Source organism: Ammospiza caudacuta, chromosome 2 (genome assembly GCF_027887145.1).
Source record: "Ammospiza caudacuta isolate bAmmCau1 chromosome 2, bAmmCau1.pri, whole genome shotgun sequence".
Taxonomy (NCBI): domain Eukaryota; kingdom Metazoa; phylum Chordata; class Aves; order Passeriformes; family Passerellidae; genus Ammospiza; species Ammospiza caudacuta.
In genome coordinates, this window is record NC_080594.1 from 501,733 (window position 1) to 515,031 (window position 13,299).

Here is a 13,299-nt window from a genome sequence, read left to right on the forward strand (position 1 = left end):
CTGAGCGTGTTGCTTCCTTTGCAGCAGAATCCCAACGGGACACACGGCACTAACCCTGAACCCCAGCTCAGCAGTGACCCTTTTGAAGACCTGTCATTCCAGCTGCTCGTGTCCAAGATGCAGAGTTCTGTCCGAACATCACCCGCTCCAACCTCAAACCAGAAGGAGTTGATACAGTTACCTTCATCAAGGCAAAGAAATGCGGAGAATTCGAATCCTGTAAATTGCATGTCAGCAACGCCTCCTATTCCAACCTTCCACTCATCCCAGGAACATCAGCGCAGCTCTCCAAACCCATTTATTACTGGGCTGAACTGCTCAAATCCATTCACAGAAAGAACTCCTAGTGCTGGGAACCCATTTAGGATGGAGACACGGGAGTCCAGGATCCCCTCACAGGCACTGGCAGGGAATGCTCCCCCCCCATTCCCTGTTCTGCCCCCGCCCGGCTGCGGCACAAGCGAGCCTCTGTTTCCTGTGGGTGCAGCTGCAAACGCCTTTGGCCTGCGCAGTAAATCTCTCAAGGTGGAGAACGTGCAGCCCAGGGGCTGGGTGACGTTTGACGAGGACGAGAACTTCCCCACCAAGCTGAAGCCATCCGCCAGCGTCCCGGATTTTACGCGGCTCGGCCGCGGGAAACCGGCCGCGTGCCCGGCCCTGCTGGGAGCTGAGCACAAACCCTTCCTCGGGTCGGGCTTTGCCTTGGATGGTGGCTGGAGTCAAAGTGCTGCCGACTGCTTCTGCACGCTGCCAGCCCGAAAGCCACCTGCCCCCCCTGTGCCATCCAGAGCGGGCAGCAGCAGGTGCCCTGCAGAGCCCTCCCTGGCACCCAGGGTGTCACCAAGCCATGGCTTCACAGAGAGATAGATAGGTGGCCAGAGAATCACAAGGTTGTATTCATTCCTGCGTTTTATCCAGTAGAATAATTGGGCATTTGAGATTATTCTGTGTGCAATAATTAATTGTTAAATGCACTGAAACTTAACTCTGCTCGTAAACAGCCACTTCAGCTTGTGTATAAACTTTGAATGTGTATATATGGTAGAGCACAACAAATGGTCAGAAGTTTATGGAAATCTCGGTGTAATAGTATTTGAATAGACAAAGAGAAGAAGGGTGAGCTCCTGTCTCACTAAAACCTGTCAATCCTGGACACAGATTTTGCTTAGGGAGCTCTTTCATTTCTGTTCTCCTCTGTGGAATTCCACAAGAAGAGGCTCCCTGCTGGCAGCCTCCCCCCTCCCTTTTGACTGTTTTGTTAGTTGATATTTATAAGTATTTACCAAAGAGCTGCCAAAGTTTATGGAGATTTGAATGTTGACAAGTATTGTTTAGAAGCCGTTTAATTTATAACAGAGGCTATGGGTATTTGTAAGGCTTATATTTGAATTTGAGGCACAACAAAAATAGTTTACTTTCAAAATAGAAACAAAACTTTGCATATTAATATATTCGATTAATCTCCTGTGTCAGTACATTTCAGTTGTTAGATCCTATTGTGACCTACACTCACTAGCACTAACTCAGAATAATTGTTTCATATCATCCATTTATTCATTACTAGTTTAACTATACTATTTTTTTTTTCCACAAACTGGAAACAGCTGATACAGCAAACTTTTCCTCAACCTCTGGAAAACCCCCCTTGGCTTTTGAGGTACAAAGCAGTATTTGCCAGTTGCAGGCCGTGTAGCGTGCCAGCCAGGGGGTGAACAGCACACTTGGATTGTATTTAGAGTAGTGCAATATCCCGGGGCAGCCCGCTTTGGAAAGCCTCAAACGCTCTCACAACATGATCCATGAAGTAATCCATGACATAATCCACGATTCCTTCGGACAGCCCTGGCTAGCCACGAGCTGCAGCCGCCTAGAGGAGTGATAGTGAGTTTCTATTGCGCTTTTTCTGTTCAGGTCATTCCAGTTGTACACTTGGAACAGCAGTGGTACTACGTGTGCTTCGGTGTGTGAGTTCCTTGTTTCACGCTGTCGCTGCAGACATCCAGCAGTGTGGTTGATGTTTTGGTATATCCTTACGTTAGCAAACCAAATTCAGGGGGGAACTTTTGCTAGTGGGAGTCACGTGATAAAATATGTTGTCGAATATTTAATGGCAGTGATTAAAAACTATCTGTCTGAACTGTACCCGGCGTGCGGCTCCTCTGCGCCTCACACGACTGCGGGGGCCACAGGGAATGTGCCCAAATTTCAGGGTCTGTATATATGTGTGTATGTTTATACATGTGAGCTGCAGTGAGGCCCTGCCTGTGTTGATGGGAGCAATGAGCAGCAGCAGACGCTCTGCAAACACTGAGGATGGAGGTGAGACCCGCTGCCCACGTGTCCCTGGACTCTGTTTCCATGGCTGTATCCCCCAGGACACCCAGGTATGCCTGAAATATTCCCATCCTTATGGCCTGGGTGGTCATTCTCTCTCTGTGCCCCCATGCTACCAAATCCTCCTGAATCAGCAGGATAAATTTAACCCTCTACAGCCATGTTTTTAGTGTCAGCAGGTTAGGCATTCCTTTATTCTTGGCTGGGGGCCGTATGCCTGACAGAATTCTGGCCTCCACATGGGCACTGATACCAAACTTTTTCACTTAGTTAAACATTTTTAGTAAACCAAGACATCAGTGTTCTTGGGTTCTAAATTACATCATTATCTTTAATTAATTAGTATTTTGTCATTTATTGGTAATTTATTTCTCACTTCTTATGCGAATTAGTGCGTATTTTTAGTCTTTTTGTATCTTTCCCTTTAGTAGGGAATTTCCAGTGCATATACGGAGTTTTTCTCTGTTTTTTTCTGCATAGTGTTCTTGTGATCCATAAATTCTGCGTTCTAGATGTCCAACCTCCCCAGTCCCTCTTTCTCTCCTGGGCTTTGTTCATTGGAAATATCAGAGTTAGTTTATCAAAACTGAACGTTTCAGGCCTTTTCCCAGGCTGTCCTCACAGAAGTAGCTTGTAACAACTTTGCTAAATACCAACTGAGCGTAATTTAAGAGTAGTCCTCTGCTTATAATTGATATAAATATAGCTGATGATTAATTAGAACAATTAATTTAAGAGGTAATTAAACTCCTTACTTGCAATTAGTAAGACGTTCTGCCGTTCCCCTCACGGGGCAGGGCGCGCGGGCCCTTTGAGGGCGCCCGTGCCCTCACGGGGTGGTCGGAAGTGCCACTACTTATAATTTATATAAATATAGCTGCTACTTAAAATTTATATAAATATAGCTGATTATTAATAAGAACAATCAATTGGAGAGGTAATTAAACTCCTTACTTGCAATTAGTAAGACGTTCTGCCGTTCCTCTCACGGGGCGGGGTACGCGGGCCCTTTAAGGGCTCCCGTGCCCTCACGGAGTGGTCGGAAGTACCACTACTTATAATTTACATAAATATAGCTGCTACTTATAAATTATATAAATATAGCTGATGACTAATTAAAACAATTAATTTAAGAGGTGATTAAACTCCCTACCTGCAGTTAGCGGGACATTCGGTCGTTCTCCACACGGGGCAGGGCGCGCGGACCCTTTAAGCGCTCCCGTGCCCTCACGGGGAAGCCGGAAGGGGAAGCAGCGGCGGCACCGGCGGAGGCGCCGTTGCTGCGGGACCGGAGCCTCCCGAAGGATCCCTGCGGATCCCGAAGGATCCCGGTGCTACCGGCGGGGGCGGCAGCTGCCCCCCGCGCCCTCAGGGCCCCCCGAAGCGGCGGGCGCGGCCGGTGCCCGCGGTGCCTCCCTGCCGCTGGTATCCAGGGACTCGGCTCCGTTGCTGAGGGGGCTCCCGGGCCGGCCATGGTGCGGCTGCACGTCAAGCGCGGCGGCGAGAGCGAGTTCCTGCTGGAGGCGCCGGGCAGCGCCCGCCTGGCCGAGCTGGCGCCGCTGGTGGCCCGCATCCACAACGGGCGGCTGAAGGTGCAGCGCCTGTGCGCAGGTACCGCGGGGCCGCGGCGGGCGGGAGCGGCTCCGCTCCTGGCGGGCTCGGTGCGAATTCCCGCCTTCGGTGTCCAGTGAGGGCCCTGCAAAGCGCTGAAACCTGTCCCGCTGCGTGTGCCGGCAGCGGCTGCTTAAATCGGAATCGCGGAATCGTTTGGTTTAGACCTCAAAGCTCTCGCAGTCCCACCCCTGCCGTGGCAAGGACATCTTCCGCTGTCCCAGGTGCTCCAAGTCCCGTCCAGCCTGGCCTTGGGCACTGCCAGGGTTCTGGGAGCAGCCACAGCTGCTCTGGGAACCTGTGCCAGGGCCTGCCCACCCTCACAGCGGGAAGCGTTTCTCCTCAGTATCCCATCTATCCCTGCCCTGTGGCGCTTCGAACACGTTCCCCCTTGTCCTGGCATGCCAGGCCCTTGGCTACGGTCCCTTGTCCAGAGTCCTCCTTCAGAGCACTGTGAGGTGCTCCCGCCTGCCCAGCAGCTTCCGAGGCAGCTTTAAAAAACATTTCCAACCCCGCCGTGGGGCTGTGAGAGCAGAGATTGGTGTCAGGTAAGCCTGACCTGGGGCTGCAGCCCACCCACAGCTGCCGTGCAACAGCCACGGTGTTTGTGGGCTGTCTGAGGCTGAACTGATGCTAGTCTGAAATTTTAAAAAAATCTGACCAGGGAAATACCAAAAAGAAAAGGTTTATAGCCACTAAGTACCATGAGGGTTTGTATCCCTGCATGTGTAATTTGTTACATTGTTTTATAGTTACGTAAAATGTATAAATTTCAACATAATTACACGATCCCTATCTATATATGTATGTTTATATCCCTTATTCTTTATTCCCTGAATCTACCTGTTTGGAAGCTAAAAGCTAGGGGCAAGTTTTCCCTGCATGTACATCATGTGAAAGGCTTTTTTAAATGGACTATAGTAACAGAGGCTTTTAATCTTGTTCTCTAAACTCTCTAAAGAGATGGAGGAGCTGGCAGAGCATGGCATTTCCTTACCTTACAACATGCAAGGACTGACAGATGAGCAGATTGAAGAGCTGAAGTTAAAGGACGAGTGGGCAGAGAAGTGTGTCCCAAGTGGTGGGAGCGTCTTCAGGAAGGATGAAATGGGGCGAAGAAATGGATTTGGTAAGTCAAATGTCAATGTTTGTTTCTTTCCTACAGGCACGGACAATCCATGATATAACAGGGAGCAACAAATCCCTGATTCTGGAGTGGGGTAGCTGAACTGTAAGTTCCACATGTAGGAATTCTGCCTTGGCTCAGAATCTGGGGTAATGCTGATTAACAAGCCTTAAGAGCAGTGTCTCTCTTCAGCACATCACCAATCACCAGGAGCCAGTTTGACTGTTCCAGTTCAGCTTACTCTCCCCATCTGTAAATGCGAGAACTGGGTTTCTCCGGGGACTCCCAAGATACATTAACAGGTTGTTTTTCTACTATTTCTCCTTTTTTCTCACTGACTGGGGCTCAGATTCACGGAGCATGTTTTTCTAAGTGGGAGTTGAGCCTTGTGATATTGACCAAGTTAGAAAATTGAACAGGGTGTGTATGTGAGCCAAACCAGGTGCCATCAGATGATGCACCCAAGTGGGACATAAGATGGGAATCAGTATGCTTTAGCTGGATTTTGTTCTTGAGGACAGGCTTTTTGTAGTAATTGAAATAGATAACTGTGATATGAAATGTACAGTGTATTTGTGAAACTGTCTTCTTTGTTAGATTGAGATTTTAATTAGAAAAGAAAGCTGCAAGCTGTTTTGCCCAGTTAAAGCATGTGTGCCTGTACAGCCCACAATAGTCCAGCAGGGAAGGAGCCTTGGATTGTTGTGGAGGGTATTATGGGGTTATGGTTGTTGCTTTCTACTGAGGACCTTTGTCCCAAGTGAAGTTCCAGATCACAGAACCATGGAATCACAGGATAGTTTAGGTTGGAAAGGACCTTAGAGCTCATCCACTTGCACTCCCCTGCCATGGGCAAGGACACCTTCCACTGCCCACACTGCTCCAAGCCCCATCCAGCCTGGCCTGGAACACTTCCAGGGGTCCAGGGGCAAGTACCAGTCACATTCTTTGGGAAAAGTCCATTTGTTTGTGCCATGGAAAATACTGCTTATTTCTTAAGTTAGTAGGAAATACAGGAATGAACTATGTAACTCTGCTTTATGATACAATACTGTTTCATCTGCTCACAATGGAGTCTGCACAGGATGTGTGCTTGGTTTCTTTACAGTAAGCATAGACTGTGAGATATCTCTCTTACTTTTAGCTCCAAATGAAAAAATGCAGCAAGTTATAAAGAAGACAATAGAAGAAGCCAAGGCATTAATCTCTAAGGTGAGTTTGCTCATGTGATGCGTGGGGCTTTCCTAGTAAGTGCTGTGGAGTTGGGCATCTGAAGTAAAATCAGACTTTTTTTGGTGCAAGGGCTGACAGTTGTTGAGAAATGCCATGAGGTGATGTGAACAGTCTAATAAGACCTGACATTTTGGTTAATGTTTTTCTTTAAGGCTTTTGGCAAGTAGTTCAGCAGGTTAAGGAATCAGATCCAAACTCCAAGGGAATGCTGGCAGCCCAGCCCATGTGGAACCATTAAATCACATTCAGTTTTATCCGTGCAATTTGCTACTGCTGTGTTCTTTGGGTGAATGCTTGTTGTGCTTTCTGGTGAGAAATTAACTGCATGCTGTGCTGTTCTTGGAGTTAACGAAGTCTTTTGACTTTTATGTGTAATTAATTGAAAAATGTGTTCTAATCTCTTAGGTTATCACAGAATCCCAGCTGGTTTGGTTTGGAAGGGACCTTAAAGCTCGTGCAGTGCCACCCCAGTGCCATGGGCAGGGACGCCTTCCCCTGGAGCAGGGTGCTCAGAGCTCAGGCCAGCCTGGGATTCCAGGGTTGGCAGGGCTTAGGCCTTGGTTGGACTTGCACTTGCACTCAGCTCAGTCCTGCTGAGTGGGTGTGTGCAAAGACAAGCACAAGGGTTGCCCTGATGGGACGGTGCTCTCAGGCATTCAGGTTCACAGTGCCAAACCTCTAGGTGCTCTCTGTGATGTTTCAGCCTTCGTATGGCTTTGAAACACAAATTTAGGAACATTTATGAATGGAGTTAAGGATAGTTTGGAAAGTGGTTTGTTTGGTTTGCCAGTTTATAAAGACAAACAAGAACAAACATGCTTGTGTATTTGGGGTTGTACTGGCCAGTTAGCCATATCAAGAACGTCCACAAGGAGGCAACATTCCCTTACCTCAGTACTTGAGAAACTGTTAAATCCGCAGGGAAGACCTTTATTTCTGTTCTTCCAGATGTGTCATGTTCCTCCTTTGTCCTTGCAGTAGGGCTTGGAATGATCTCAAGTACTTGTTCTTACAGTTCTCTGCATGAGCTGTGCAGTTTGCCAGGCTTTGCACCTCTGCTCACATGTGCTCTATTTTTTTTCTCAAGTTTTAAGCCCCTTCTCCATTCCTGACTTGACTTTTGCTGGCTTGAATCACGTTCATGAGTCACAAGTGCCTGGAGCCCCAGCAGCCCTGTCTGGTATTGTGGTCACACGTGTCCTGCTTTCAGTCCTGTGTTCCAGGGGCAGTTGTCTCCTCACAGTTTAGTGAAGATCTCCCCTTTTTGTTTTCTCCCCCACCCCACATGAGCAGGCTAAACAGAGGGGCCAGAGGTGAGAGATGTACTCCCAAGTCAGTATTCCAGTGAGGAGATTTGCACTCCTAAATTTTTTGTGCAGCCTGTTGGCTCTGCTCAGATGTCCCATCATTTAACTTTTGAACTGACCACTCTCTCTGCAGGTTTGCCTGTGCTGCCACTGATCCCTGTGTGTGTTTCAGACAGGTTTGCCTGTGCTGCCACTGATCCCTGTGTGTGTTTCAGACAGGTTTGCCTGTGCTGCCACTGATCCCTGTGTGTGTTTCAGACAGGTTTGCCTGTGCTGCCACTGATCCCTGTGTGTGTTTCAGACAGGTTTGCCTGTGCTGCCGCTGATCCCTGTGTGTGTTTCAGAAACAAGTTCAGGCCGGTGTGTGTGTGGACATGGAGACGGTGAAGGATGCCTTGGAGCAGCTCCGAGGGGCTGTCCTGATCGTGTATCCCATGGGATTGCCTCCCCATGATCCCATCAGGATGGAGTTTGAGGATAAAGAAGACTTGGCAGGAACTCATGTACGCAGTAATGTATTCCCGTTGTGTGTGGTCCTGGGTTAAACATGGCCTGTGCTGTTCTGCATCTCGTCAGTGAAAGTTGTTTTCACCTCCAACGTGGAGAATTTGTGTCCCAAAGTGTTTATATTAGATCAGGATTGAATGGAATATAAATAAAAATGCCACAGATGAATATGAGGAGAAATATGTAGGAGTAAAGTTACACTTCATGTTAGGAATTCCAGACAGATTTTTATTTTTCCCCTGAAAAAAAATCTGGTTAAAAAAAAAAAAAAAAAACCCAAGAAACAATATCCTCCAACTCTTCACCTTGTTTCTTTTGTCACAGGCTGGAACTGAAGTTATAAAAGAATCAGAAGCACAGTTGTGGTGGGCAGGAAAGCAGTTAGAAGAAACAAAGTTGCTCTCTGACTATGTGGGCAAAAATGAGAAAACAACCATCATTGTGAAGATCCAGAAAGTGAGTATTGCTGGGTGGTTGCTCTACAAGTTCCTCACCCTTGGCTCTCTGTTCTCTGTGGAAGAGAACTGTCCATAGAAGTATAAAATGGATTAGATTAGTTCCAGCTTGTGCATCTGCTTTAAGGTTTGAATGGATTATACTCGGAGTTTTTCTTCAGTAGCTCTTTAGCCTGTCAGTTACATACTGTAGTTGCTGTTTCTTGCTCCATGGTGTTTTTGTGAAGTACGGCAAGGAGGTATTTAAAGAATAGAGGGAATACAAACTGGGAAGTTTTATGGCAAATCTTGCCACCTGCAGTGGGTTCTGCAGTGCATCCCTGAGAGGTAAGGCAGGTGGATTTAGGTGATCGATTTAGATCAGATTTGCTTTCTCATTGCTCCCAGGGTCACTGGGAAGTGGTGTGGCCTCTCAATAGCCCCTGCAGTGTAGCCCCCCAGGAATGCTGTCTGTTTCATTACTTGAAGGACTTGCTCAAAGAACAAACTGCCTCAGACCTGTTTGTTCTTGAGAGCATCCACCATCTCCGTGCAGGATGCTGTGCTTGCACTTGCTGACAGCACGAGTTTTCTGCTTTGCCCTTCATTTCTTCCAGGGGCACAGTGGCCTGGATAAGAAATTCCCTTTTATTTCTAGTGGTGTGTAGCTCCCTTACTTCCCTGCTTTACTGAATCCTATGCCATGCTGTGTCTGTATTAGTTGGGGAGCTAAAGAAATATGTAGAGTGACCTTAAAACAGATGTATTGTATCTTTTAAAGTGGAAATTTATGTAAAATAGACTTAATCCTGTTTGCATCTTCCATTGATGTCCACAGAATTCACAGCATGATCCAGATACAGAGATGAAAAAATAAAATAGCCCTCACTTCCCTGTGAGGGTGCTGAGGCCCTGACGTAGGGTGCCCAGAGAAGCTGTGGCTGCCCCTGGATCCGTGGAAGTGTTCCAGGCCAGGCTGGATGGGGCTTGGAGCACCCTGGGCTAGTGGAAGTGTCCCTGCCCACAACGGGGATGGAATTAAATGATCTTCAAGGTCCCTTCCAACCCAAACCATTGTGTGATTGTATGAATGCAGCCACAGTTTCTCAGCATTTATTTTCCTGTCCTGAGGGACCTTATTAAATTTGAGCAATCCAGCTGTCTGAAGAGAGGTTTTTGCTGTCTCTGTGTAGCAGCTTCTGCTCTGTATCACCAGAGCCATCAGCAGCATTTTCCATTTCCCTTGCAGAAAGGACAGGGAGCCCCGGGGCGGGAGCCTGTGCTCAGCCACGAGGAGCAGAAGGAGATGATGCTGTACTACTACAGGAAGCAGGAGGAGCTGAAGGTGGGTGTGTGCCTGTGGTGCTGGGCTGCTGTGACAGGACAGGCTCAGGCTGTGCCCTCACTGCCTCCCTCCCTCTCTGCCACAGAAACTGGAGGAGGAGGACGACGACTCGTTCCTAAATGCGGAGTGGGCGGACAACCATGCTCTGAAAAGGCAGTTTCACGGTGTCAAAGACATCAAGTGGGGTCCAAGATGAAGCTCTGCACACCCCTTCCTAAGCTGCTCGGTTGATGCTGTTGTTTGCAGCAAGGAGTTGTGTTGTGTGTGGTAGATTCCTCAGACAGCAGCTGAAAGTGTCACTTCTGTGGCCTTAAATGTTCAATAAATGTTCCTGTTTCTCTGTGACTGCAGCAGCACTTTCCTCTGCAAAGAATTGAACAGATTCTCCTGATGTTTGGCATTTTATTTGAAACTTGTAATTTTGATATGGAAGTGTCAATCTGTTTCATAGGTAAGAGATGTAGTAAATATGCACTGGAGTGTTTGGTGGTGTTCAGAGTGCTCTTTATACTCTCTTCTCACTCTTGCATTGCTATTGGAGAAGGTAATTTATTTTATAGGAAATCAGTTTCCCCTGACTAATCCAGGGAGATGGAAGGGTTTTTTATGTGCTTGTTCACATTTCAACATAGCTCTTTCCAAACTGTAATTTGTAAATGAATTAACTTCTTAATAATTGTTTAAAGGAAATGTTTTTATATAAACACCAGTGACATCCTCGTGCTTCATTTTCATTCTTTGGGTTTAGTTTTTCTTGCTGGTATATAGAGGTTGACAGTAATTTGTGTACAAAAATAAGCATCATTTGCAGGTAGACTGGATAAACCCAAGTTTAATAGGACCAGATCTTTTAGGATGGAAGTAAAAAATCATCATGATTTTCTGTATGAGTTTGGTTGAAGAGACACCGATCAAGTTGAAAGCCAAGTGTTTGCTGAACTTGCAGCTTGAAGACTGGATGCAGAACAGGTAATGAATGCCATTCAGTGAACTATTCGTGGTGCTTTTACTGCAATCACTTATCTTTTTACTTTCAGGGAAGTTTGGTGTCTGGTAGTTTTTCTTGAATCTCAACTTTACAGTAACATGACTTTTTACTACAGGAAAAAATCAGCATTTCTGAGTTAAAAAACTTCAAATATTTTTAATTTAAAACTTATTTGGAATTATTTCACATGGCAGAAAAGGTTCTTGAAAAAACACTTTGTTCTTCCACTTCCTAAGAGGAAAATCAATGTCCTGGAGCTTATAATATTCTCATTTCCTCCCTGAAAGCAAGGGAAAAGCACGCATAGGAAACGTTTAACACAGATTCTGCTCCCCTTTGACTGCTGTTCTCTGATGTAATTGGTGCTGTTTTTTTCTTTAGCTGAGCGAACTCTCCATAGCATTGATGCTTTTTGGAGTTGTCACAACAGCGTTTGTGGCTCTGCTGGATTCATTTATTGTGGCTGAAATGGAATGAACTCACTGGGAAATGATTGAAGAGTACTGGAACTGAGGAAAGCCTGTGGGTATTTACTGTCCAAGGAGATAATGAGATAGACAAAACTTTGGTTTTGCAAAGTTGCAAACCTGTATGTGGTGTTTCTTTCTTGTAAACCACTTATTTTTGGGAGTTTGAGAGTAGCTGTGCCCTTCCATGGAGGGAATCCATTCTCTCTCCAAGGAGACATACACCAGAACACTGCTAAAACCTCAGCCCTCAGCCTGGAGAGGTTCCAGCTGTGGCACTGCAGCTGCTGGTTTTTAGGGCTTGGGACAGAAGTGCATTCCTCATTAATTTTCTGTTTTGTCTGCTGAATACTTTGGGTGTTGTTTCAGAAAGATTCAAATAATTCCATGTCTGTTTATCAGATTTTTTTATGTTTACCTTCATTCTGACTCTGACTGCTGCGAACAGTGAGTATTTGGAAATGAGGTGAGCCACTAATTGACAGCTTTCCACAATTAGCCTGGAAAGTTTATGCAAAAAGAATGAAATAGCAACTCGAATGCAGAACTATAAATAGTTCAGTCAGAGGAGCAGATGCTGAGTGAGGCTTGACCTCCCAGCCTGGAGCAGAAGCTGCTTCCCTGCCCTGCTGAGTTGGTGCTGGGGTTTGGGCAGGGTCTGTCACTGTGTTTGGGGATCCATTTAGACAGGCATGCCTTATGAAGCACTGCACTTTGTTTTCCCCTCTAAACACATTCCCAGTGTCTGTGAAATGCTCCATCTTGGGAAGCAGATGCTTCTCTGGCACCTGGAGGAATTTCTGTCTGTCTGCCTGCTGGTGAGTGGTGGCAGGCAGGAGGAAAGTCAGGAGGGGATCAGGTCATCAGTTAAATCACTGTTTCATAGTTAAATCACTGTTGTGATATAAAATGTCTTTCCTCCAAGGTTGTAAAAGCAAGGAGAGGACTGGGAGCTGGGAAAAGCAAAACGTTTTGGCCCAAGGAAGGGACTAACCTTAGGTTTCTGCTGATGTGCTGCCACTGCAGTTTTGTTACCAGGAGTGAAGACCCAGGTGTGAGCTGGCAATCCCAACGAGAGGTACCGGATGGATGGAGGAGTGGGTGAGCAGAGTGGGGAAAGCGCCCGTGTGCCCGGTGGCCGGAGCCAAGCAATGGACACAAACTGGAACACAGGAGGGTCCCTCTGAGCCTCAGGAACACTCTGTCACTGTGTGGGTGGCTGAGCACTGGCACGGGCTGCCCAGAAAGGTTGTGGAGTCCCCTCTTTGGCTGGACCAGGTGTTCTCCAGGTGGCATCCTGACTTTACCTTGTCTTGAGTAAAGTGAAGGAAAGGTAACTCCCAGCTTTTGTTAGGATGTCTGCTTATGGGCTGAAACCCCACTGAGGCTTCCCAGGGAAAAATGAGGGAAGAAAATGCGCAGGTTTTAGTGACTATAAACATTAACTGCCAGCCAGATAACTTCCGAAAAAGATCAGCTGGGCTGTGGGCCCCAGGCTTTCCAAAAGAGAGTTTAACCAGGATAGAGTTTTGGGGAGCCCCTGCCCTCAGCCCAGCCCGCTCCATGAAAAGATGATCAGGTTTTTGTCACTAGCATGCTTTGTCAGCAGGAGGAATTGCTGGGATGTAGATCAGTCCTCTGTATCTGACTGGCGGTGGGTGGCACCTGCCCCGTGAGTCAGAAGGAAGGAGCCAGATCTGGCCCAGGGCCCTCCCCAAAGGCAAATTTACCTTCTTCACCCTCAGGACCAAGGCATGGGCTTCTCCTGACCTAAACCCGCTGATCAGTATTGTGCCCAGCACAGGCTGTGATGAATTCCTGCTCAAGGGGAGAGCCGTGGGATTGCAGCCAGGCTCTTGGGCTGTGCTGGCCTCTCCTGCAGTTTCCCAGTGCTCTGGTGACCTCAGCCCTCCATCCAGCCCCTCAGCCTCTCTTCCTTCCGCTGAT

General features: G+C 47.2%; 2 protein-coding genes across 3 annotated transcripts in view; both read left to right on the top strand.

Annotated features, from left to right (window-relative positions):
* The window catches only part of SYNJ1 (synaptojanin 1), a 49,437-nt gene extending 47,295 nt beyond the window's left edge, over window positions 1-2,142 (top strand). The window contains exon 32 of the mRNA XM_058800586.1: window positions 25-2,142. Within this exon, the coding sequence (XP_058656569.1) occupies window positions 25-867 (843 nt within the window). The 3' untranslated portion in view covers window positions 868-2,142. The remainder of the gene's footprint in view (window positions 1-24) is intronic.
* Window positions 2,143-3,608: 1,466 nt separating this feature from the next.
* On the top strand, window positions 3,609-10,989 carry CFAP298 (cilia and flagella associated protein 298). 2 transcript variants are annotated; one of them, XR_009274392.1, is made up of 8 exons: window positions 3,609-3,945; window positions 4,907-5,074; window positions 6,216-6,283; window positions 7,956-8,114; window positions 8,443-8,574; window positions 9,802-9,897; window positions 9,983-10,348; window positions 10,709-10,989. XR_009274392.1 is itself a non-coding variant. In XM_058799896.1 (7 exons), the coding sequence occupies exons 1-7, from the start codon at window positions 3,807-3,809 to the stop codon at window positions 10,091-10,093; spliced, it is 873 nt and encodes a 290-aa protein (XP_058655879.1). In that variant the 5' UTR covers window positions 3,609-3,806; the 3' UTR covers window positions 10,094-10,623. The 2 variants fall into 2 exon arrangements, 1 of the variants encoding a protein (XP_058655879.1); XM_058799896.1 differs by lacking the exon at window positions 10,709-10,989 and having other exon boundaries at window positions 9,983-10,623.
* The last annotated feature ends 2,310 nt before the right edge of the window (window positions 10,990-13,299 follow it).

What these genes read in the sequence shown, in the direction of transcription:
- CFAP298 (XM_058799896.1), top strand. Translation starts at nt 3,807, where the DNA reads ATGGTGCGGCTGCACGTCAAGCGCGGCGGCGAGAGCGAGTTCCTGCTG. An exon ending in GGGGCGAAGAAATGGATTTG is followed by an intron (nt 5,075 to 6,215) that starts GTAAGTCAAATG and finishes TCTTACTTTTAG; the next exon opens with CTCCAAATGAAAAAATGCAG. An exon ending in CCAAGGCATTAATCTCTAAG is followed by an intron (nt 6,284 to 7,955) that starts GTGAGTTTGCTC and finishes TGTGTGTTTCAG; the next exon opens with AAACAAGTTCAGGCCGGTGT.